Raw genomic sequence first — 19,082 nt, forward strand, 5'->3', positions numbered from 1 at the left:
AAAAATTGAGGGGAAAATGTTAAAAAATTCATAAATGCATTAATAGACATTTTCAGGGGTTTTCTTTCTTCCCGTACTGAACCGAAAAAAAACGAACCGTGGCTTTGAAAACCGAAAACGTACCAAACTGAAAATTTTGTGTACCGTTACAGGCTTAATTAGAAGCAATGTAAACCTCAATGTCTGTGTATAAAATTCAGTTAAAACAATAAAAAAATTGTGCACATGATAATGTTACTTTGCTTATTTTTATTTAGCAGATTTTTAATAGAATGCAAAGGTCCATTATAAGGAAACAAATTCAAACACTGTTTCTGCTATGGCATACAGAGACAGAAAGAGAAGAGACCGCCAAAGACATGACCATATCCATTAGAATGTAAACTTTACAGAAGGAGATAGAGATAAAATGCCACATCGTGGCGTCCATATTTACTGGTCATAAAAGTGTGACATAGTGAATAAACGACAAAACACTCCCCACAAAAACATCCGCGAATGTCATCATCACACAGATATACACTGAGGACAAAAATAAACTCATCCTTTTTTGTTTTTTTGTTTTTGTCTGTGTGGGTCTACCCAGTATTGTAAAATAAACCATTTACACTTTTCAACATATCCTCACATTTACATGAAATTCATAAGGGAAGCATTATTTTAGAATAAAAAAAAAAAAAAAACGAAATTGAGAAATTTCCTAACACACTCAGTTCCTTCCCGGTACAACGGACAGCACGGATTGAGCCCGAGGTTTAAAGAGCAAAGATTGGCTGAAACACATTAAGTATCATTATTATAATCACTCATACAGGAAGTCTGCTGAAAAGGTAACATGGCAAATAACACAGATTGGCAAAAGTGCAGGCTGCTGGAGCTGGCAGTGGCCCATTGGAAAAAAAATGATGAAATATTTGTATCATTTTATTTATTTATTTTTTAGCATCTCTAGTTGCAGAAAAAGTTATGAGCAGAAGAGAAGTCAGGACTGGAGGGATGAAATATCAAATAAAAAGGAAGAGTGAGTCAATGCTTGTCGTTTAGTTTTCCACTGTTTACTGTATTTCTTTTGTCTTCTGTCCAATGCATCACTCGCCGTCCATGTTGGTCTTTGGAATGGTGTTGATTGGATGGTCGGTTTTGTGTTTTTCATTTCTAATTAACGGCTGTAACCAAACTCATCGGCATCATCTGCACGGAAGTCTCCATAACGCCAAATGTTGAGCTAAAGGGGGAGACAGAGAGAGATTTTATTGACCGTAATGAAACAAATAACTGTAAAACCATGTTACATTCCTGACTGCTTTGAATTGGACCGCATTAAAAATAAATGGTCAAGAGAAAAATGCCAGAATGAGGGGGAGAGACAGAAAGACCCCATGGGATGCATGTAGAGAGAGGGAGAGATCATTGGATTCACAGCTCAGTGTGAAGGTGCCTGCGTCGTCATCATCATCATCATCACCATCATCATCATCATCTCCATTTAATCTGACTCTTTGTGCCTGCCCATCCAAGCTGGAGGCCCACAATGCCTCCAATACCACCCAGTCTATTACTTCTCCTATTCCATCACATTCTCAGTCTCGCGTCGCCTCATAAACCATCGCATGCATTTCCGAGCTAAATGCTGCCTTTATCGCAAAGCCATTGGCTCTGTGTGTGTGTGTGTGTGTGTGTGTGTGTGTGTGTGGCTGCGAGTGCCATCCAGTGTGGTAGTGGTTATGAGAATGTGATAGGAATTGAGAAGTCTGAGGGGTTTGTGATTGTACGAGGGTCTGTGTGGGATGATTCTTTTTTGGCTCTCAGAAGCATGCGCGCTCAGCTGCTCAATGCTGTGATTCATAGCTAATTAGCGAGTGTTCTAATTAGCACTCATTATTAGGATGAATGAAGCTGCTTGTATATACTGCCATTTCCCGTCTCTCACAGTGTTGCTTTTTCCTCCTCCTCCCTTCCACCCTGAAAACACTGTTGTACCTCCGATTGTGATTCGAGTCAGTTCCACCTCTGACTGCCTCGGCGCGTGAACGCTCTGCGAAGCTAAATAAGCTCAAGAGGGACCGCTTCTTTTGGATCGCTGGTGATTTCTGGGCCATCATTGTTGACATTTACTCGTGTAAACACAAAATAAGATCTGAGTATCTGTGTACGCTCCGGGGTCTCTAGGTTATTATACATCTATTGTGTTTTTTCTTAGAACGCTTCCTCTTCGTTGGCTTGATTTTATGTAATGATGACTAAGAAACTCACTATAATGTACATGCTTTGAAATGTCTCGCTCTATCGCATTATACCACTGTGATTTTCAGTCTGACTACCCAGTGTTTACTGGGCTCAAATATAGCTATTTCCTCTGGACAAAGCTCATTTCCGCTTGTGTCAAACCCCCTGACTTGGCTCTGATTTATCACAACATGGAAGCCGTATGGGTATGTATTAGAACGGCCAGTCATTCTGTGGTTTCCTCTACTTCTTTCTACCCCCAATGCACACTCTTGCACACGTCCCCACCCCCCAAATTTTCACAGTATGGACCTGCACAGACTGTGGGCAACAATCCATATGGGACAACGCTGCTTGCCAATGTAATGCGTTGCATCTTGAGAGAGAGAGAGACAGAGAGAGAGAGAGAGAGAGAGAGGGAGAGAGAAAGTGAAGCAAATAGAAAAGACACACTCCACGGTTGTTAGTGTAGAAAAGTAATCAGTATGTGTTCTTGTGTTAGCAACATTAGGTTTTTACAGAGGCAGCTAAACTACAATTAAGGGGAGGTGATGTAGCAAAGAAAGACAAAAAAAAAAAAAACGGAAAGAATGACAGTGATGTGACTGGTGGGCTTGGATGAGGTGGCTTACCCTGGCACTCTTGGCAGATTCTTGACTGTTCAGGTACTCCGTCACCTAGGGCAGAAAGAAAAAAATCATTAGCATATCACATCAGTGCGTCACACATAAGGTTTTAAAGGATTAAGGTAAATCAGCGCATACTTAAAACCTGCTCTGCCCCTGGAGAGACTCCTTTTGCCTCCTAACATTAAAATTCACAAAGTTTTTGCACAAAGTTCACATTTTTCAGATGAGGACGAACACACCCTCCCAGCGACACTAGATATAAGGAACACCGTGTTCTCTGAAGATCAACAAGATCAAGAAAACACATACAGACACACAGTGGATATGTCACTGCAGGGGATGTTAAATGCAGAATCATGAGAACGGAGCATACGGAGAGCACAACGGCATGTCACGGCTCAGTGTTTGGGGGTCACTGCTTCATGTGGCATACGGGGCTTCACTGTGCACTTCATGCTATGGCTCACATCAGCAAAGCCACTTGAGATGAGAGGCTCTCATCTCCTGCTTGTACCTGCAATCCTCAGGCCAGCACATCATTGGTTTGGAGCAATAATTTATTATCGAGTACATTCACAGAGCGCCTTAAGGCAGCTACGAGTTAAAAGGTGGCGACTTCTGAGTTCTACCTGTTTCATGTTGAAGACTCCCAAGCTTGATTTTACAGTTTTGGAAAGGGTAGAAGTGAGGCTGTCAACGGTAGTGTCATTGGCTTACATTTTTATGATGCGATACTTGTTTCAGGGATAAGACTTATCTTCAGTACACACTACTTGCCGTGTGATGTGTGAAACAGCTGACGAATTTTTTAGACTTTATTAGAACCAAGGTTATTATTGTTAACGAAAACTAACGAAATGACGAAAACTAGAATTGTAAAAACATTTTTGTTAACTGAAATAAATAAAAACTATAATTAAAAGAAAAAAATGATAACTGAAACTGTATTGTATGTTTACAAAACTAACTAAAATGTATAAAAATTCTGGATAAAATTCCCTTTGTTTTTGTCTTTGTCAATGTCGAATTGATATAAAATCGATTTATTTCCCTGAAGCAATTTTAGCTGCTGGCACCATATGATATTAAACGGTCCGTCACTTTTTGTTACTTGTCATTTAGTCGTCTTCTGGTCCCCACTCTACCTGGAAACATGGAGACTAAAGTTGGGAGAAAGCAGCAGAGTCCTGTCTGGGATTTATTTGAATACGATGGAGAAGAAGAGAAAAGATATGAAAAAACTAAACTAAAAGTATGCATTTAGAAAATAAGGAAAAACTAATAAAAACTATCAAACCTGCTCTAAAAACTAATTAAAACTAACTGAATTAGAGAAAAAAAAAGTCAAAACTAAATAAAACTAAATTATAATGAAAAATCCAAAACTATTATAACCTAGGTCCGAACTCGGAGCCACCTCTAATATACATTTAGAAAGAAAAAAATGACAGTTTTTTCTGTTGTTTCCTTCCGAGTGTGCAGTATCACAAGTCCATGAGAGGTGTGGAGTTTTTCTTGGTCTAATCCTTCTTTCTTCTCATGCATACAAACAGCTCTGATCTTCATGTGTTTACAAAGCTCCATAAAAATATCAGATGCACATAAAATCAAGCACCGTACATTTTGTGCCCCACCAGTTACATTAAATGCTCATTAAAAATGAATCAGCAGGCATGATTACAATATGCAAAAAGCTATTTCAATGTCAAAAGTTAATCTGAACACTGTAGCTTGTCATGCTCAACATACACAACAGTATAATAAGAGAAGAGAGAGGATGTAAATGGTGAGAGGAAGACCGAGGAGGAAGCTCATGTGCAGTAAAGAGCACATTGACTGTTTCTGTTAGAACAGCCATTTAGCCTCATTGAATGAACCAGTGATGAGTCATAGGGCAATGGGTGCAGGAAGCACGCACACACACACACACACACACACACACACACACACACACACACACACAGAAGCAGTATGTGGCTAGATGGGCATGGTGTAAGTGGATGTGTGGACCTTGGAAAGCTCTAGCTGCAGACCTTGAGTGGAGTTGTCCTCCAGTACTACAGAGTGATCAAGCACACACACAGTTCACTGTACTTCCACAGTATTTAACACTGGCCTCCCACGACACACATTCTGTCTCAACTGTGAAAGCATACCTCCCTAAGTTACATTTGTACAGTACATTCTACAACATTTAGAAGAACAAGTACAGAGGGAAAAGTTAGGATGACTGTTTCATTTCTTAAAAACTTAAAAATAGGACAGAAAAAGTCACTCAAGAGTGAAGGAGCTTCTGTGTTATGTAGTGAATTTCAGACAAGTAGTGGCTTATTACAGTAGCAGATGAGCTAGGTTTTACACTTGGGCACACCCACACCAGAACAAGGATGCCAGATGTTAAAATTGTCAAGTGAGGATGGGGCTCTGGAGTTTAATTGCTTAGCTAGCTCATGCACATAGGCTGATTTGATAGCTACACTGCACATGGCACCAGCAAGATAACAGACCTGCAGCTGGATCATACAGTACAGCCGGTCGGTTTAAGTGAGTTCTCATAGAAGTGTGCGGCTAGGGAAACTGCAGTGACTGCACAAGTCATCCATCAAAGCCAACTAAAGGAGAGATTTTTGGAAGGCTTTTGGATATGGCATCTTGGTCCCATCAGGCAGATGTCACCATATGGAAGAGCCAGCCGACAATATTTCACGGACACAAAAGGCCAGTGATGCCATTTGGGCTTTGGAGGAGAGCGCTGTGTGCCTGCAGCAGTTTTAACTGTCTTTCCCCTATAACAGCACTTGGAAAGCTAGAGGTAGAAACTAAAATGATGTAGATGGGCCTTTCATAGCTACTAAAGTGGATCTTGCATTATACGTACAAAAAAGGGAAGACAACGTTTTCGTGAAAACATCTAACTAGAACACAAATCCCAAGTGAAAATGAAAAAAATATATTCAGACTACAATTTTGCCAAACTCTGCACAGCTGAGAGTCCGCATCCAAAGGCAAAATTCTGAATGCAAGATGTGGAGTCAAGAGCACTACAGCACAATATGCACAGATGACAGGCTGCCATACAGGAACTCTCACATTGAGCCAACTTGTTCTTTGGTCAGGAGGGTGCCTGATTTTTTTTACTGTTCTGCACACTTCAGCTCAGTGTAACACAACAGCAAATCACTGAGCAGCTGAACACTGATGCTTTAAAAGCTCACTATGTATCCTTTCCCGGATCCATCTTTCATAGCTTCTCTATTGGCTCCTGTAGGGAGACATAATGACTCATTTACAGGAAAGAAGCAAAATGCATCTGGAGAAAAGTTTAAGTGGCAAAGAGAAAGAATGCGGCAAGGTTTATGATGCATGAGTGTACGATTTATCGGAAAGATCCAACAGTAAAGCAAAGAAAAGACAAGTACGTGGAGAGGAGGTGAGAAGTAGTAAGGGAGAAAATATAAAGCAGAGCATAAAGGAGATAATGACGAGGAAAAGGAAGTGCTGTGTTTAGAGGTGGTGTGGCAGCAGGTGATGGCAAAGTTGTCTGGATGACCCTACGGAGCTCCCATATGCCGGACAGATGCCGTGTTTAGTAAGCAGTGGCCCTGGACAGTGGCAGCAGCACTAGGAAAAAGCCTTAAGAATATACACTTCAGCTACAGAGGGTTCTGTGTGTGGGGGTGATAACTTCTTAGCATCCATTTTACACTTCTGTGTATTATGCAACAACCCAACTACGAAAAAGTTTATCTGATAACAGAAATACTTCATGGTAACAATCCATATTTGAGGAAATGTATTCCTACAATCTGTGACTCAGAATGTTGTACTGTAGCAATGAAAAGTGGCTTTTGGGTGCTACATGCACGTTAAGGAAAAAACATTTACAAATACAGTTTGACTTAGTTTTGGATGAAGACTCAGTAGGAGACTTCATATGAAATGTGGTGCTTTTCGTAAAATGAACGACAGGTGGTGTGGGTCTGGTGTTTTGGCACTAGTCAGTGTGTCTGGCTGGCTGTGAATCTGTCTGGCTGAGTGAGAGCGAGGCCGCGTATTTCCCTGCGCTGGCCGGCAAGCCATGCCCAGGTGGTGTTCTGGTAAGCGTGGTGTGAAAGTGATGGATTTGAGCGAGAGCTAAGATGGCAGCTTCCTGACAGGTTGTGCGCGTCTGGTGCGTAGGTGAGCTGCTTCTTTTTTTTTTTTTTTTTTTTTTTTAATTTCACAGCATGCAAAAACGCTAAGTGAAACCAGATTTTGGATGGCATACATATGAAAAGCAAGTGACTAATCAGCACTGGGTGCGCGCTCTTGGACTTCACTACTCAGAGAGCATGTCAGGTAACGTAAAACCCACCAGGCGAAGAAGTGAAGGATGAGGTTTAATCTCAACATGTTAAAGAGCAATAACTATCCCACTTTAAGACTCAGATTAAACAAGCCAAAAACACAAAATCTGCCACAAACTTGCTTTTGTCACAGTTTCTTTGTTGGCGCATGGCTGTAATTAATTTTACTCGTTTTTATTTTTTTCTTCTCTTTTACAGTGCTCTTCAGTCCTTATTATATATAGTTCCTTTCTCCTGCCTGCCATCTCAGTCTTCTTCTGACTTCACTCAAATCCTAAATCTGCACAAGGCAGGTTGTCGTCAGAGCATTTGACAAAACATAACAGCTTTCATGTCTGTTACTCACATTGTTTTAAGCTGAGGGTACTAGGCTGAGCTCTGGATTGCTGTTCTAAGAGACTTTGCTTTTTCAACATGCCACTGTATGAATACTGCATGGAAAGTAAAGCGGAGGCCAGACTTTTGAGAAGGTCTCTTCAGATTTGTCACTGTACAAGTGCTTTGATAGGGAAACACTTGTCACATAAGCACCACAGCTAAGCAGGGAGAGAGTGCTTGCAGAGTTGTTTAATGTGTGAGACGGAGACAAGGGAATTTGTTAGTGTAAATATAAGATGAATAGGCTGAAAGCTGTTTTTTTCCCCTACTTTTTATGCATGTTACCTTTACATTTACAATTGGCTCTCATAAATATATAAAAAAAATACTGTTTTGGTTTAGCTAGACTTTAAACATATGCGTATTGTATTGGCAGACTGGAACCACTTGTATGTTACATGAAAGTCACTATCATGGGGTGTACTGGGTATACTGGGATTTGTGCACACTGCTCCCCGCAGCATGACTGTCAGAAGAGATTAGACCCCTTTGTGGGAATGTGGTGTGACAAACCCAGCAGCGGGGGTTCGTGGAGAAACACTGCAGGCCACATGCAAAAACACACATGTATATTCAGAGAAAGCAAGGTCTAACAACATCAAGAACATTCACCAGTGCAATGCCGAGGGTAAAGAAAACAAGTGTATGAATGCGGAGGGAAAATTATACACACTGGTGAAACAAAGTATAAACTGGTGTGTCAAGTATAACTTTTTGCTATCCATCCTCAAGGTGTGTGGTAGAGAGGAGTTGTGTGTAATTGTCTGACTTTGTGCACGTGCACATCAGCAGAGGATGGAATGGCATTTGGGAAGTGGCGCGTGTCAGCTAGGACATGTCAAAAGAGCCCTCAGAGCAGTGGCAGCAGGGAAGGCAATTGGCTGTGCAAGTGAGAGAGAGAGAGAGAGAGAGAGAGACAGACAGAGAGAGAGATAGAGTGTGTGTGCAGTCAATACCAGGGAAGCAGAAAATGTCCATTAAAAGGCCCCATCTCTAACTGTACTTGTAAATTAGGTATTGAGCCATTGGTGGGGAGCGGTCATGCTGTCACACACCCATGAAACTCAGATGGGATGTGCGTGTGTGTGTGTGTGTGTGTGTGTGTGTGTGTGTGTGTGTGTGTGTGTGTCTTGCTATGTGCCCTGTGGTGTTTTGAGGTGGGAGGTTCTTGATGGACTGTGACAGGCACTGGGGTTGAACAGGGAGGGCAGAGGCCTGAAAGTCACTCTATTGGTGGTCTGTATGCAGCTAAAAGCCATTTATGGATGATGCATTTAGGGATTTTTGGGTTAAGGTGAGGAAAAAGGAACCTGATATACAGAGGCTGGATGCATAAGATGCTTATGGGCTCTGCTCTGGCTTCTTTCGGGTAGATTTTCTTGGATATTTTCTTTTTTTTTTCCTTCTTCATTTTAAAATAATAGCTTAAAAATGAGTCCAAGTGCTGAGGAGGAAAAAAAAAAACATACAGGGGCCATATTCTCACTCTCTCCTTGTGGACGGCCCTTAAGTGACAAGAAGAGAGTGCTATGATATGAAACACTGTTTACCCACGAGGCCTCATTTTGCTACAGTGAACCTACTCAACAGAAACCCAATATTCCCATGAGACACATCATCAGTGTCCAAACCCGTGGCTCAACAGTACAGCAGCAGAAGACTACATCACATGACCACCTTTTGTGTATCTACCAGCACAATGGCACATGGGTAAATGAAAGAAGCCATCCCTAGGGATATCTTGTATGTGAGCTCTCTTCTTTATTTCCTGTATGGATTCCACACATGCAGTTGCTGTGTTTCTTTCTCAGCATGCTATTTTATCTTCATTGATGATTTCAACTCTCATTGATGCAATTACTGTGCAATAGGACTGCTGTGCTTTTAACTACACTGGGGATCTGAGAGTGAGCAGTAAGCAAACTACACTACCCATGAGGCAGTTTAAGTAAAAAGGGCAAAAATGCATAACATGAGACTTGCCACTAAAAGGCTGCCCTTCTGGCTCTTTAATGCTATGCAGAACTTAAAAGGCTTGAGCTGAGCATTCATACATAAAAAGCAAGGCCTCAGTCTAAATACAGATACAATACAGGGACAAAGGATAAAAGGGAAAACTAAAACTACATTCCTCAGGAGGCTGCTGGGTAATTAAAGATTCCAGGACTCTCATCTGCAGCTTTGGCTCTTAGGGAACCACTGCACAGCTGTTTCCCCATAGCCTGCCTTCTGCTGACACACATAGCAGTCACATTATAATAAAGATTAGGGGAATGTCTTCACAAACCTTTCATGCAAAGGTGTGGGAATGTCATTTCTACATCTCCCCAGTAAAGTCCACCGTAAACTAAGCTATGTTTGACAGCGCACTGCATTGCTGGTGGTGACTGATAATAATTGGGGCGGTGAGGGAAAGACAGACACTTCCACATTTCTAATTGACTTGTAATTAGCAAACTGGAGATTATTAGCTTGTAACGCTAATGAACTTAGGGTGTTAGCACTTCTGTCAGTTAGCCGAGGTGACTGGGCGCGACGGTTAGCACCCGGTGGCCTGATCCGGTTTGAATCAGTCATGCTATCGTCCACTGCTGACAGAAAACACTAGTAAAAAGCAGCAGAGCACAAAAGATGGTGCTTCTAACACATAGCCATCTTCCAATTGAGCTGTCATGACAGACTCGTTCCAGCTATGTCTGCTCAAAAAAAAACAAAAAAAAAGAGAACCAGGTCTGGGTTTGATTTTCTGGTTATCCTTTTGAGTCCTCTACCATCCTTACTCGCATTTTATATAGCAGGCTGCTGTGCATGCACACAGTTCATGTTCCTCTATTGTATGTTATCACTTAAAATTATAAAAGAGAGACATTATTATTGACCCAGCGTGGGTTCACAGGGAAGAATCGGCTGATGCAAGTTGCAAATTATTGCAGATAATGATGTTTTAAATCACAGCTCATTATAAGTCCACTACCAGGTCTGATCTGAGCGCCTCTCCAGTTAAATTCCTTAGGATTACTTTTCATTTTGACTTAACACTGAAAGAAAAGTGTAATTCGTATATGAAAAGTAGAAGTCCTGCCACCCCATTCATTCACTGAGCACAGATAACATGAAAAGCAAAGGTTGAAAAAACAACCAGGCTGTATAAAGAGGTCAATCTCTGTGAAAAAGATCGATGATGAGGTGCTGTGGTATGGAATGGTAAAGTCAGGGTGGGATGTATAGAAGAAAGATAAGAAAAGGAGATTGCAGAGGAAACTGGAAGGAAAAGGATCCAAGACAAATGTAAAAACATAAAGTTGCCACTTCTGCAACTTTCTACAGTAGCAGTGAATCAAGATGATTTAAAAGTTAGTAGCTTAATATACATTACCAGTTACACCTAGATAAAATGAATGTAGTTTTGGAGGCTATTTTGGGAACACTGGTCGACCAGTCAAATTCAAAGTACTAATGCAGTTAATGATTTAGAATTTCTGTATTCTGCTCCCTGTACTTTCTGTACTAAAAGCTAAAAATACACTGGAATATTAGTTACCGATGACGACAATAATACCAATGATAAGGCTGACACTGTTCTTAATCCAGCAGCCCACCCAAACAGAGCAATCATTAATACTGAGTTTTTCCTGACAGTCCATTTATGATGAGGACAGATAATCAGTTTATAGCTGCTCAACTATTTGGGTTAAAGCCTACGACACTAAGTCTCATAGGATAATACAAGAAAACCCACACCTACATATCACCCACTAGCGAATATGGTTCTGTGTTTGCATGCTGATTTTTACTGTTACTTAAACATCCTTAAGCTCTGTATCTGGATTTGACCGATGGGGGGAAAAAAACCAAACAAAATAGTGATATAAAACATTACACTCACCAAACTACACGCCCTTAAAAACTGCAGGTACTTTATTTAATGAAAGTACATAATACTCTTTATATATACAGCTTGTGTGAGTAATATATCAATAATATTACTCACATGATAAACAAAAGCCTCATAAACAACACACGTGGAGAAGGACTAGACATGAAATGCCAGATGTACAACAGATTAAACTTTATATTGTAACATTAAACCAGATTGTATACAGATGATATGTATGCACGGTAAGTATGTGTAATGGATATTAACGGTAAGAAAAAGATCTGGGTGTTTAGATATTATGTTCTACTGTTTGCTTATTCCAATCTGCAGGACGAAATGTTGACTTCAATTTAATCCCATGCTTTATCATCTATCCACACCTCTGGGTCACGGTTTTCTGTCACTAAGTACAGTATATCAGTCACAATTTGGCTTACTGTTTTTTTCCCCACTCACCTCCTACCTCCTCTGTTTCCAGGCCTTTTATTTAACCCACTTCCCGTCAATCAGATAACAGCAGCTGGCATGCATATACTTTTTTCGCCTACACTTCCACAAATGGCAGTTTATCCTTTGCCATGATACTTCTATATGGTTGCAACAATAGCCATCCATATGGTGTGCTTAGTAAGTATCCACAAATGTAAGGCTTCAGGCAGAAATGCACTAGAACAAAGGAATAAAACCCCAAATGGATGAATATCCCTCTGCTTTCGCTCTCTTGGGCCAATGCCATTCTCAAAGACTGGTGTTAACCTTCAGTGCACTTATGACTGACAACTGACAGTGACTGAAGTGCCAGTGAACATTACAGCCCATCTGTTACGCAATGCTTAGCACTAGAGTACAGATTACAATGACCATGTTCCAATCCTCTGGAATGGATAATGAATAAAGAATAGAGCCAAAACGGAACAGATAGGAAGGACAAAAGTCACTTTTACAAGACGGCAGATAGTCTGGATGAATGAGAGGAGAGAGAGAGAGAAAGAGAGAGAGAGAATGGCATGAGTGGGCAAAGAAAGCAAGCATGGATACTACACTATCAAAAGCTCTGAGGCGAACTTTGTATTAAGGAGGAAAAGAATGGGAGCACAGACTCAGAGGTCAACAAAAGGTATCTTAGAGCGGTGTTTGGCTCTATTGTACCTACAAGATAATATTTTCTGTTGTTGCACCAGAGGTAGCTACAGTCAGCGTTATGAATTACAGAGCAAAAAACAGCACCTTACACAAAAATTATTCAGTTTAGTCACAGAACACCACAAACAATTGATTCATGTAGCTTGAAGTTCCAAAAATGCTGTCACTTCCATAAACTACTGACTGTGTGCTATTTGTTTGTAAACCGTCATTTTCATCAGTACAGGGGGTTAGAGTCATCTTTAAGAAGTACTGACGGTAAAATGGTGAACTTCATCAACCATTGCTTAACATAGTCTTTAGATGGTCTTGTTACTGCAAGGTATTAACCATAACTACATTTGAAGGTCTTTCAGGAAAAAAAAAAAAAAAAAAATCAAAAATAGAAAAGCTCTGACAGTGTGATTTGACAGATGATACCCACACACACCTGTCAAACAAAGTTGAACACGGCAAACATCTAAGATTTCAAGATGGGCCACCGGATTAAAAATAGAACACATGAGACCAGTGACTTTTGCAAAAATAATGACTTTTATATTTTTTCATAGAGAAATTCAATGCAAGTCTATGGAGGCCATCAGTGATCTTACATTATAAGACACTTTTTTGACTTCAATTAAGCGCTGAAGTCCTTTACCCCTCAAAAACCTAACCAGTCAGTGGCGACCAAAAACATCTACTGATATGAAATCTTCAATAACTTTTGAACCACTTATCCTATCAATACATTGAAGTAATTCAGGTCAAATACAGTCTTTTCAGCACTATCAGATATGACCCATTTGGATGTCCAGAGGCTCTGTAGTGACTGTAGAAACACTGTCATCTTCTATAACACTGTTTCACCAATAAAACCTATGTAGGTTGACATTGGCAGTGGTTGTAAACACTTGTCTTCACATTCAGTTTATCATATATTTTGCTGAAAAAGTCACTTAACTTTTGTTTTCTCTATTTCAATACAGTAACCTTTGAATTTACTCTGACCTTGTATGAACATCTACATGGTCAGTAAATTAAATATAGGAAAATACAGAATGTTTACTGATATGCTGAGGATAGTATAATAAATAATGAGTGAAAGAGTAAGCAGAGCTTACTAATACCACCGCTCAGTCACACAACACTTTGCCCCACCTGGTCACTGATACCCCGCCTACTCAGGGATTAATATTGAGTCTTAACTTTCCATCTTCTTAAAAAACTTTTCAAAAATTAAAGAAATGGAAAAATTGAGAGAAGGGCACATGTAAAGAACATATGTGTGAAATTGGAAAAAAAAAATTGGGTGAATATTGTCAGAGAAATTGGATGGACAAATTTTTGCTAAGTTGAAATTTTCAAAAATCTGTAAAATAATAATAATAATAATAAAAAAAAAAGTTAATTCAGCCATGAAACTGTGCACTTCACCTCTACTAGTGATAAAGAACATGTGTGTGATACTTGAAAAGAATCTTGTTAATAGTGTCCGAGAAATGGGATCGAAAAAAATCTCAGGCGGATGGACAGAATTGTAAATGTAAAGAAAAAAATCATGTGGATGTCAGCACAAAAATAGTAGATCCTCAAGGGTTAAAGTCAGTCATGGAACAGTTTACACAATAGTGTGAAATACAACATTTTCAACTGTAACAATAGCTTCTAAACAGTTACTAGTCCCCAACTCTAACAGACTCCTAGCAACTTGGTCCACTACTGTATACAGCTGTTTTCACTGAATCACAAGTTCTTCTACTCAGTCCAGAGGTTTCAAATGTGGCCTAATCATACTTCAGTGTGTTATAAGAAAATACATCACACATAAGATCTGATTCCTCTGAGCTTCAGAGCTGACTTGATGAGTTCAATTACCAACATGAAATGCTTTAAAGCTCATTCTAACACTCACTTGTATGCACATCGACACCACGGCTGCTTGTTAAGCTTTCTCCAGATCAAAATGTTTATCTGTAGCCAGCAAGGAAGAGGCAAATGCTGGAGATGCAACAGTAGAATACTAAAGAGAAGCATTTGATCCAACAAAACCTAAATCTGTGCAGTCTATAAGCCTATTAGTCGTATGGCTGGGAGGTTTTAATCACTGTCCTTCCTCTATAGGGTCCATTACCCTGAGACTGCATTATAGTCCCTGGCTACTCTTTACAGGTCAGAGGTCAAAACACTCTCACAATGATGCACAGTGCATTATTGACTGACTGTGAGGCGAGAAGTGCTTTTATTGGTGGTGTACAAAAATGAATTAGTGCTTACATCTCCATGTCTGGGTGAATAATGTGTATAAATGTGTTCTCCGGACCAGTCTATAATTTACATGAATGTACATTTTGATTTGTTTATGAACAATTACATTGTTGAATATTTCCCCCATTTTTTAGTGCGTTTAGATTTTTAAATAAATGGCAGAGTGACTAATAGATGGGAGTGTAGTCGCAGTAATTGCAGCAGGGATAAATATCCTCCATTTTTCTTTATCTTCCATGTACAGAGCGGCATTGAGTCTGTTGGGTGAATTAGCATAATGAGAGTAGAGGCAAATGAGCGATGCTTCATGGTTTGACAAAATGGCCACCATTTGTGGGGAATTGTAGGCGGGTGGGCATTCATACTGTGTGTGCTAGTGATTGACAAGCAAGCAGACATTTTACACATTACAGTTCCTTCAAGCGTTTAGTGCCATTCTATCTTGCATGTGTCAAAAATATCTGGGCAAAGGCGAATAAGATGAAAAGGAGTCAGCAGAAGCAGGCTAGTGTGACTGTCACAATAACACTGGCTGACCGGTCACATAGTGAAACCGTTGCATCTAACACCCCATTCTTTCACTTACCATCTTCTGCAGGTGCTTCTCCTTGCGAACATCCACCATGACCAAGCCCTCTTTGACCAGGCCGAGACCCACATCCTCCTTGGTGTCAGCGAACTGTATCGTGACATGTGGGCAGGAAGCACCTGAATACTCCACGTTTAACAGGCACTGGGTGTTATGGATGTCCCGAACAATGCAGTCCACCACGTCAGCACGGGCGTCCTCCTATAGAGGCAATGAAGAAATAAAAGACATCTGATGAAAGACAGAAGGGTTGATAACAGAAGAAGAAGAGAAGCAGGAATGACTAAACGTATTTGCATACAAACAGTGACATAACCACCTTACATATGCATAACCCTGACAGTGATTTGAATTTGGTGAAGGCAAGTACACGTAAACACAAACTGTTACAAAAGCTGCCAAAAACATGTCTACATACAGGCTCAGTAATGTGGTCTATCATGCACTCAGAAATCTGCCAGTTGTGAAACAACAAAGTGTCAGCTCAAACACTTGAGGAGATTCTAGTTTGGCTGAACTATGTAATGGTTTCACTCTCACCCACTCTTCTCCTCCTCCTCTTCCTGTCCCTTTCTTCTCATTCTGCAGTTAGTTACCTCACCCTGTGTTATTTGTAACCTTCTGTATTATGAAAGGCCAGCATTTGATTGAACACAGCATAGAAGAAGGTGAAGCAGCTGCAATGCTGTCCTGACCTCAAATCCTCTAGCAGTGAGGGTAAGAAACAGGAAAAACAAAGATGCTGCATCTTCAAAGGCAGGAAGACACTTAAAACAAAAATCAGTCCCTGGCCATCATCCATCCCTCACTTACACCATCCATCTCTTCTCTTCCCTTCTTCTCGCCCTGGTCTTGTCTCCATGGCAACCCCCTTCGAGCTAGCCGCCCTTGGGTATGTACGTGTCTGGTGTATATGTGTGAGCATGTGTGGGCAGGGAAGCTTGTTCAAGGCACAAACTAAGGGTCTTTTTCGTCCCCGCTCCCCCTCTGGTCAACTTGTCAGTGGCGCTGCAGGGGTGCTTGGGGCAAGACAGCAAGACAGAGGGAGAAAGACAGCCAACAAAGGAGGAGAGCGAGGAGAAATGCAGGAAGAGAGTACTATAGAGCAAGAATATGTTAAAACTCATGAAGAGCGCCTTCCAATGACCCACTGTTGCTGAGCAAATGAGGAAAACAGGCCTAGATTAGTGTTCAAGGTGGAAATAATTGCTACATGTGAATTGAGTCTTTCCATCAGTATACGTCAATATATTTGGGTGTATGTTTTTTTTCTTTGATTCTTTTTGAGACAAGTATAAACACAAAACATTTCCTACTCTACACACCTTACTTTTCAGAAGTCATAAAATATTTTTCTTTTCGTTAAACTAAATGAACTCCTTCACAAAGATTATGTGTAAAAAGGTGCTTTAACCTCCTGAGACCCACTGTCCACATTTGTGGACAAGAGTTTTACAACTTTAGACAAAGAAAAAAGAAAAGAAAACTGTCCACCACAAAGGACAATCCATAAAAATTTTAAAAACTGTATCTGAAAAAACAGTTGCATCATGATGTTTCCAATATAGGCACTTATTTAATAAAAAACAAAAAAAGCTTGTACTTTGCTGACATGTCCTGGGTCTTAGGAGGTTAAGTCAATATTAAGAAAACTAGGGCCAGATATATCAGAAAATATCTACGGCAAAGAATGCAATATTTTTGATAAAAACTAGTGGCGAAATCTGAACACATTACATTTCATTACAAATTGGTGTCTTGCAAGAAGTATCAGTAGATACATTGTGTGACAGACATATTTTTGTTAATCTCCAAAAAGTACAAACATTTTACCAGGCCCCACATATTATAATTCAAACACATCTAGATGCATTTATTGCAGTTTGTTGATTTCACTAATGTGACCCTCACCATATACCTGACTATATTTGCGACATTTGTTTAACTGTCTGAAAAAAAAAGAAAAGATCTAGTCTATTATCTTCGATGTCAGTGAGGTTACAGTGCTAGCGCCTTACCACCACCATTAAGCTACTCAGATTGCAGGCTTTTTTTTTCTACAGATGTGTTCCAAACCCTGTGCAAAAAAGGCTCCTTATGCAAGAATAGGAGGTGCTCTGCCCAGCTCTGCAGAAAACATGCATTGTACATATACTCACAGTGGGGTGTAGCTGAGCTAAATGACTGCAGAAGGAGCAGCTGCTTGTGTGTCTACAGAATAGACCACCAGCACTTTGCATATAGAAACCACATTGGAGTGGATGATGCCGTCCTTCACATCCTACATCAAGCCTACTCTCATCTGCATGATTCTATTTGAGTTATAGAAGGATTCTATTCTTTGAAATTTCAAGTGCATTTAACACCACCCAACCCTTCACACTCTGAGACAGGGTCAAAGGGATGAGGGTGGACCCTGCCTTTGCCTTCCTGGATCACAGACTACCTGACAAAAATCCATAAGGATCTGGGCCAACAGTGAGCAGTACGTGGTTTCCACAGTGTGGAAGACTTGTGTTCTTAGATATCTGCACTAAGATACTGCACATATGCTTTTTAATGCAGCAGTCCACTGTGGAGGCAGAAACACAACATCATAAGACGAAGACGGATGGTCAAATTAGTGGAAACGGCTGGCTCAGTTAATAGAAGGAGGATCACCTCACTGCGTTGTTGGATTGGATAGTCCCCACTGCCATCAGACTGTATGACAACTTCGTTATTGGCAGATAAACTGAACACTTGAACTGGACAAATGCTTTAACTTGACCTCATATAAATATACATGTTAATAAATACTTGTTTTCTTACCCCATCCATCGAAGGGGAGGCAAGGGGTATTGTTTTTGGTTTGGTTTGTTTGTTAACACTCTAGCAGAACAAAACTATTGGTCAAATTCATACCAAAGTGGGTTTATAGATTGCCTGCGACCCAGAATAGATGTCATTACATTTTGGGAAAAGTTAAAAAATTTTTTATGAATTTTCAAACTCTTTTTCTTCTCCCATGTACATATAATGGGAGAAAATAAGCTACAATATGTCAAAATAATTTACAATATGTATGAGGGGCTGGGTTTGTTGTGCCTGGCACCATTTGTTCTTCTTGCTGCGAGACAGTTCTGAAAATAATGTATATTTTACTTGGTTTAATTTTATTTATTTATGTGCAAACAGGTGTCGCATGCCTACAAATTTTGCTCTGATGATGATGAAGCTGAAGTATTTATAGTTCAGAATACCTGCACTGTGCTTCCTATGCTGTTAAGTTACAATTCTATTTTTCAGAAGATACTATTCTTTCAACAAAACAGCTGAATAGTTTATGAAATTATACTGGAAAGCAGCGGGATCTCATCCCCCAGCATATTTTTTTTTTTTTTTTTGTCTTCAGAACTTGTGAAGACAGACATTTTTCCAGGGCATCAGGTGGAGGATTGAGAGACGAAGGCAACAACCGTTCCAACGTGCAGCAGCAAAGGTGAAGCGCAAGTGGGGCACTGCACTGTCAGCGTGAGTGACAGAGTAAAAAGCTTCAGATAAAGCGCACGCATGAGAGGAAAACTAAGAAAATGTAGAAAGAACAGAAAAAGGGTTGGACAGATTCAGAGTGACACAGAGAGAGAACGAGATGTAGAGGTGCAAGG

The 19,082-nt window shown here is 40.3% G+C and overlaps 1 protein-coding gene across 1 annotated transcript in view; it reads right to left on the reverse strand.

Annotated features, from left to right (window-relative positions):
- Positions 1–229: 229 nt before the first annotated feature.
- snd1 (staphylococcal nuclease and tudor domain containing 1) overlaps positions 230–19,082 on the reverse strand; it is a 180,898-nt gene continuing 162,045 nt past the window's right edge. The window contains exons 22-24 of the mRNA XM_030150986.1: positions 15,433–15,636; positions 2,859–2,903; positions 230–1,225 (exon numbers count right to left, since the gene is read on the reverse strand). Coding sequence (XP_030006846.1) covers positions 1,160–1,225; positions 2,859–2,903; positions 15,433–15,636 — 315 coding nt within the window. The 3' untranslated portion in view covers positions 230–1,159. The remainder of the gene's footprint in view (positions 1,226–2,858; positions 2,904–15,432; positions 15,637–19,082) is intronic.

Source organism: Sphaeramia orbicularis, chromosome 12 (assembly GCF_902148855.1).
Source record: "Sphaeramia orbicularis chromosome 12, fSphaOr1.1, whole genome shotgun sequence".
NCBI lineage: Eukaryota > Metazoa > Chordata > Actinopteri > Kurtiformes > Apogonidae > Sphaeramia > Sphaeramia orbicularis.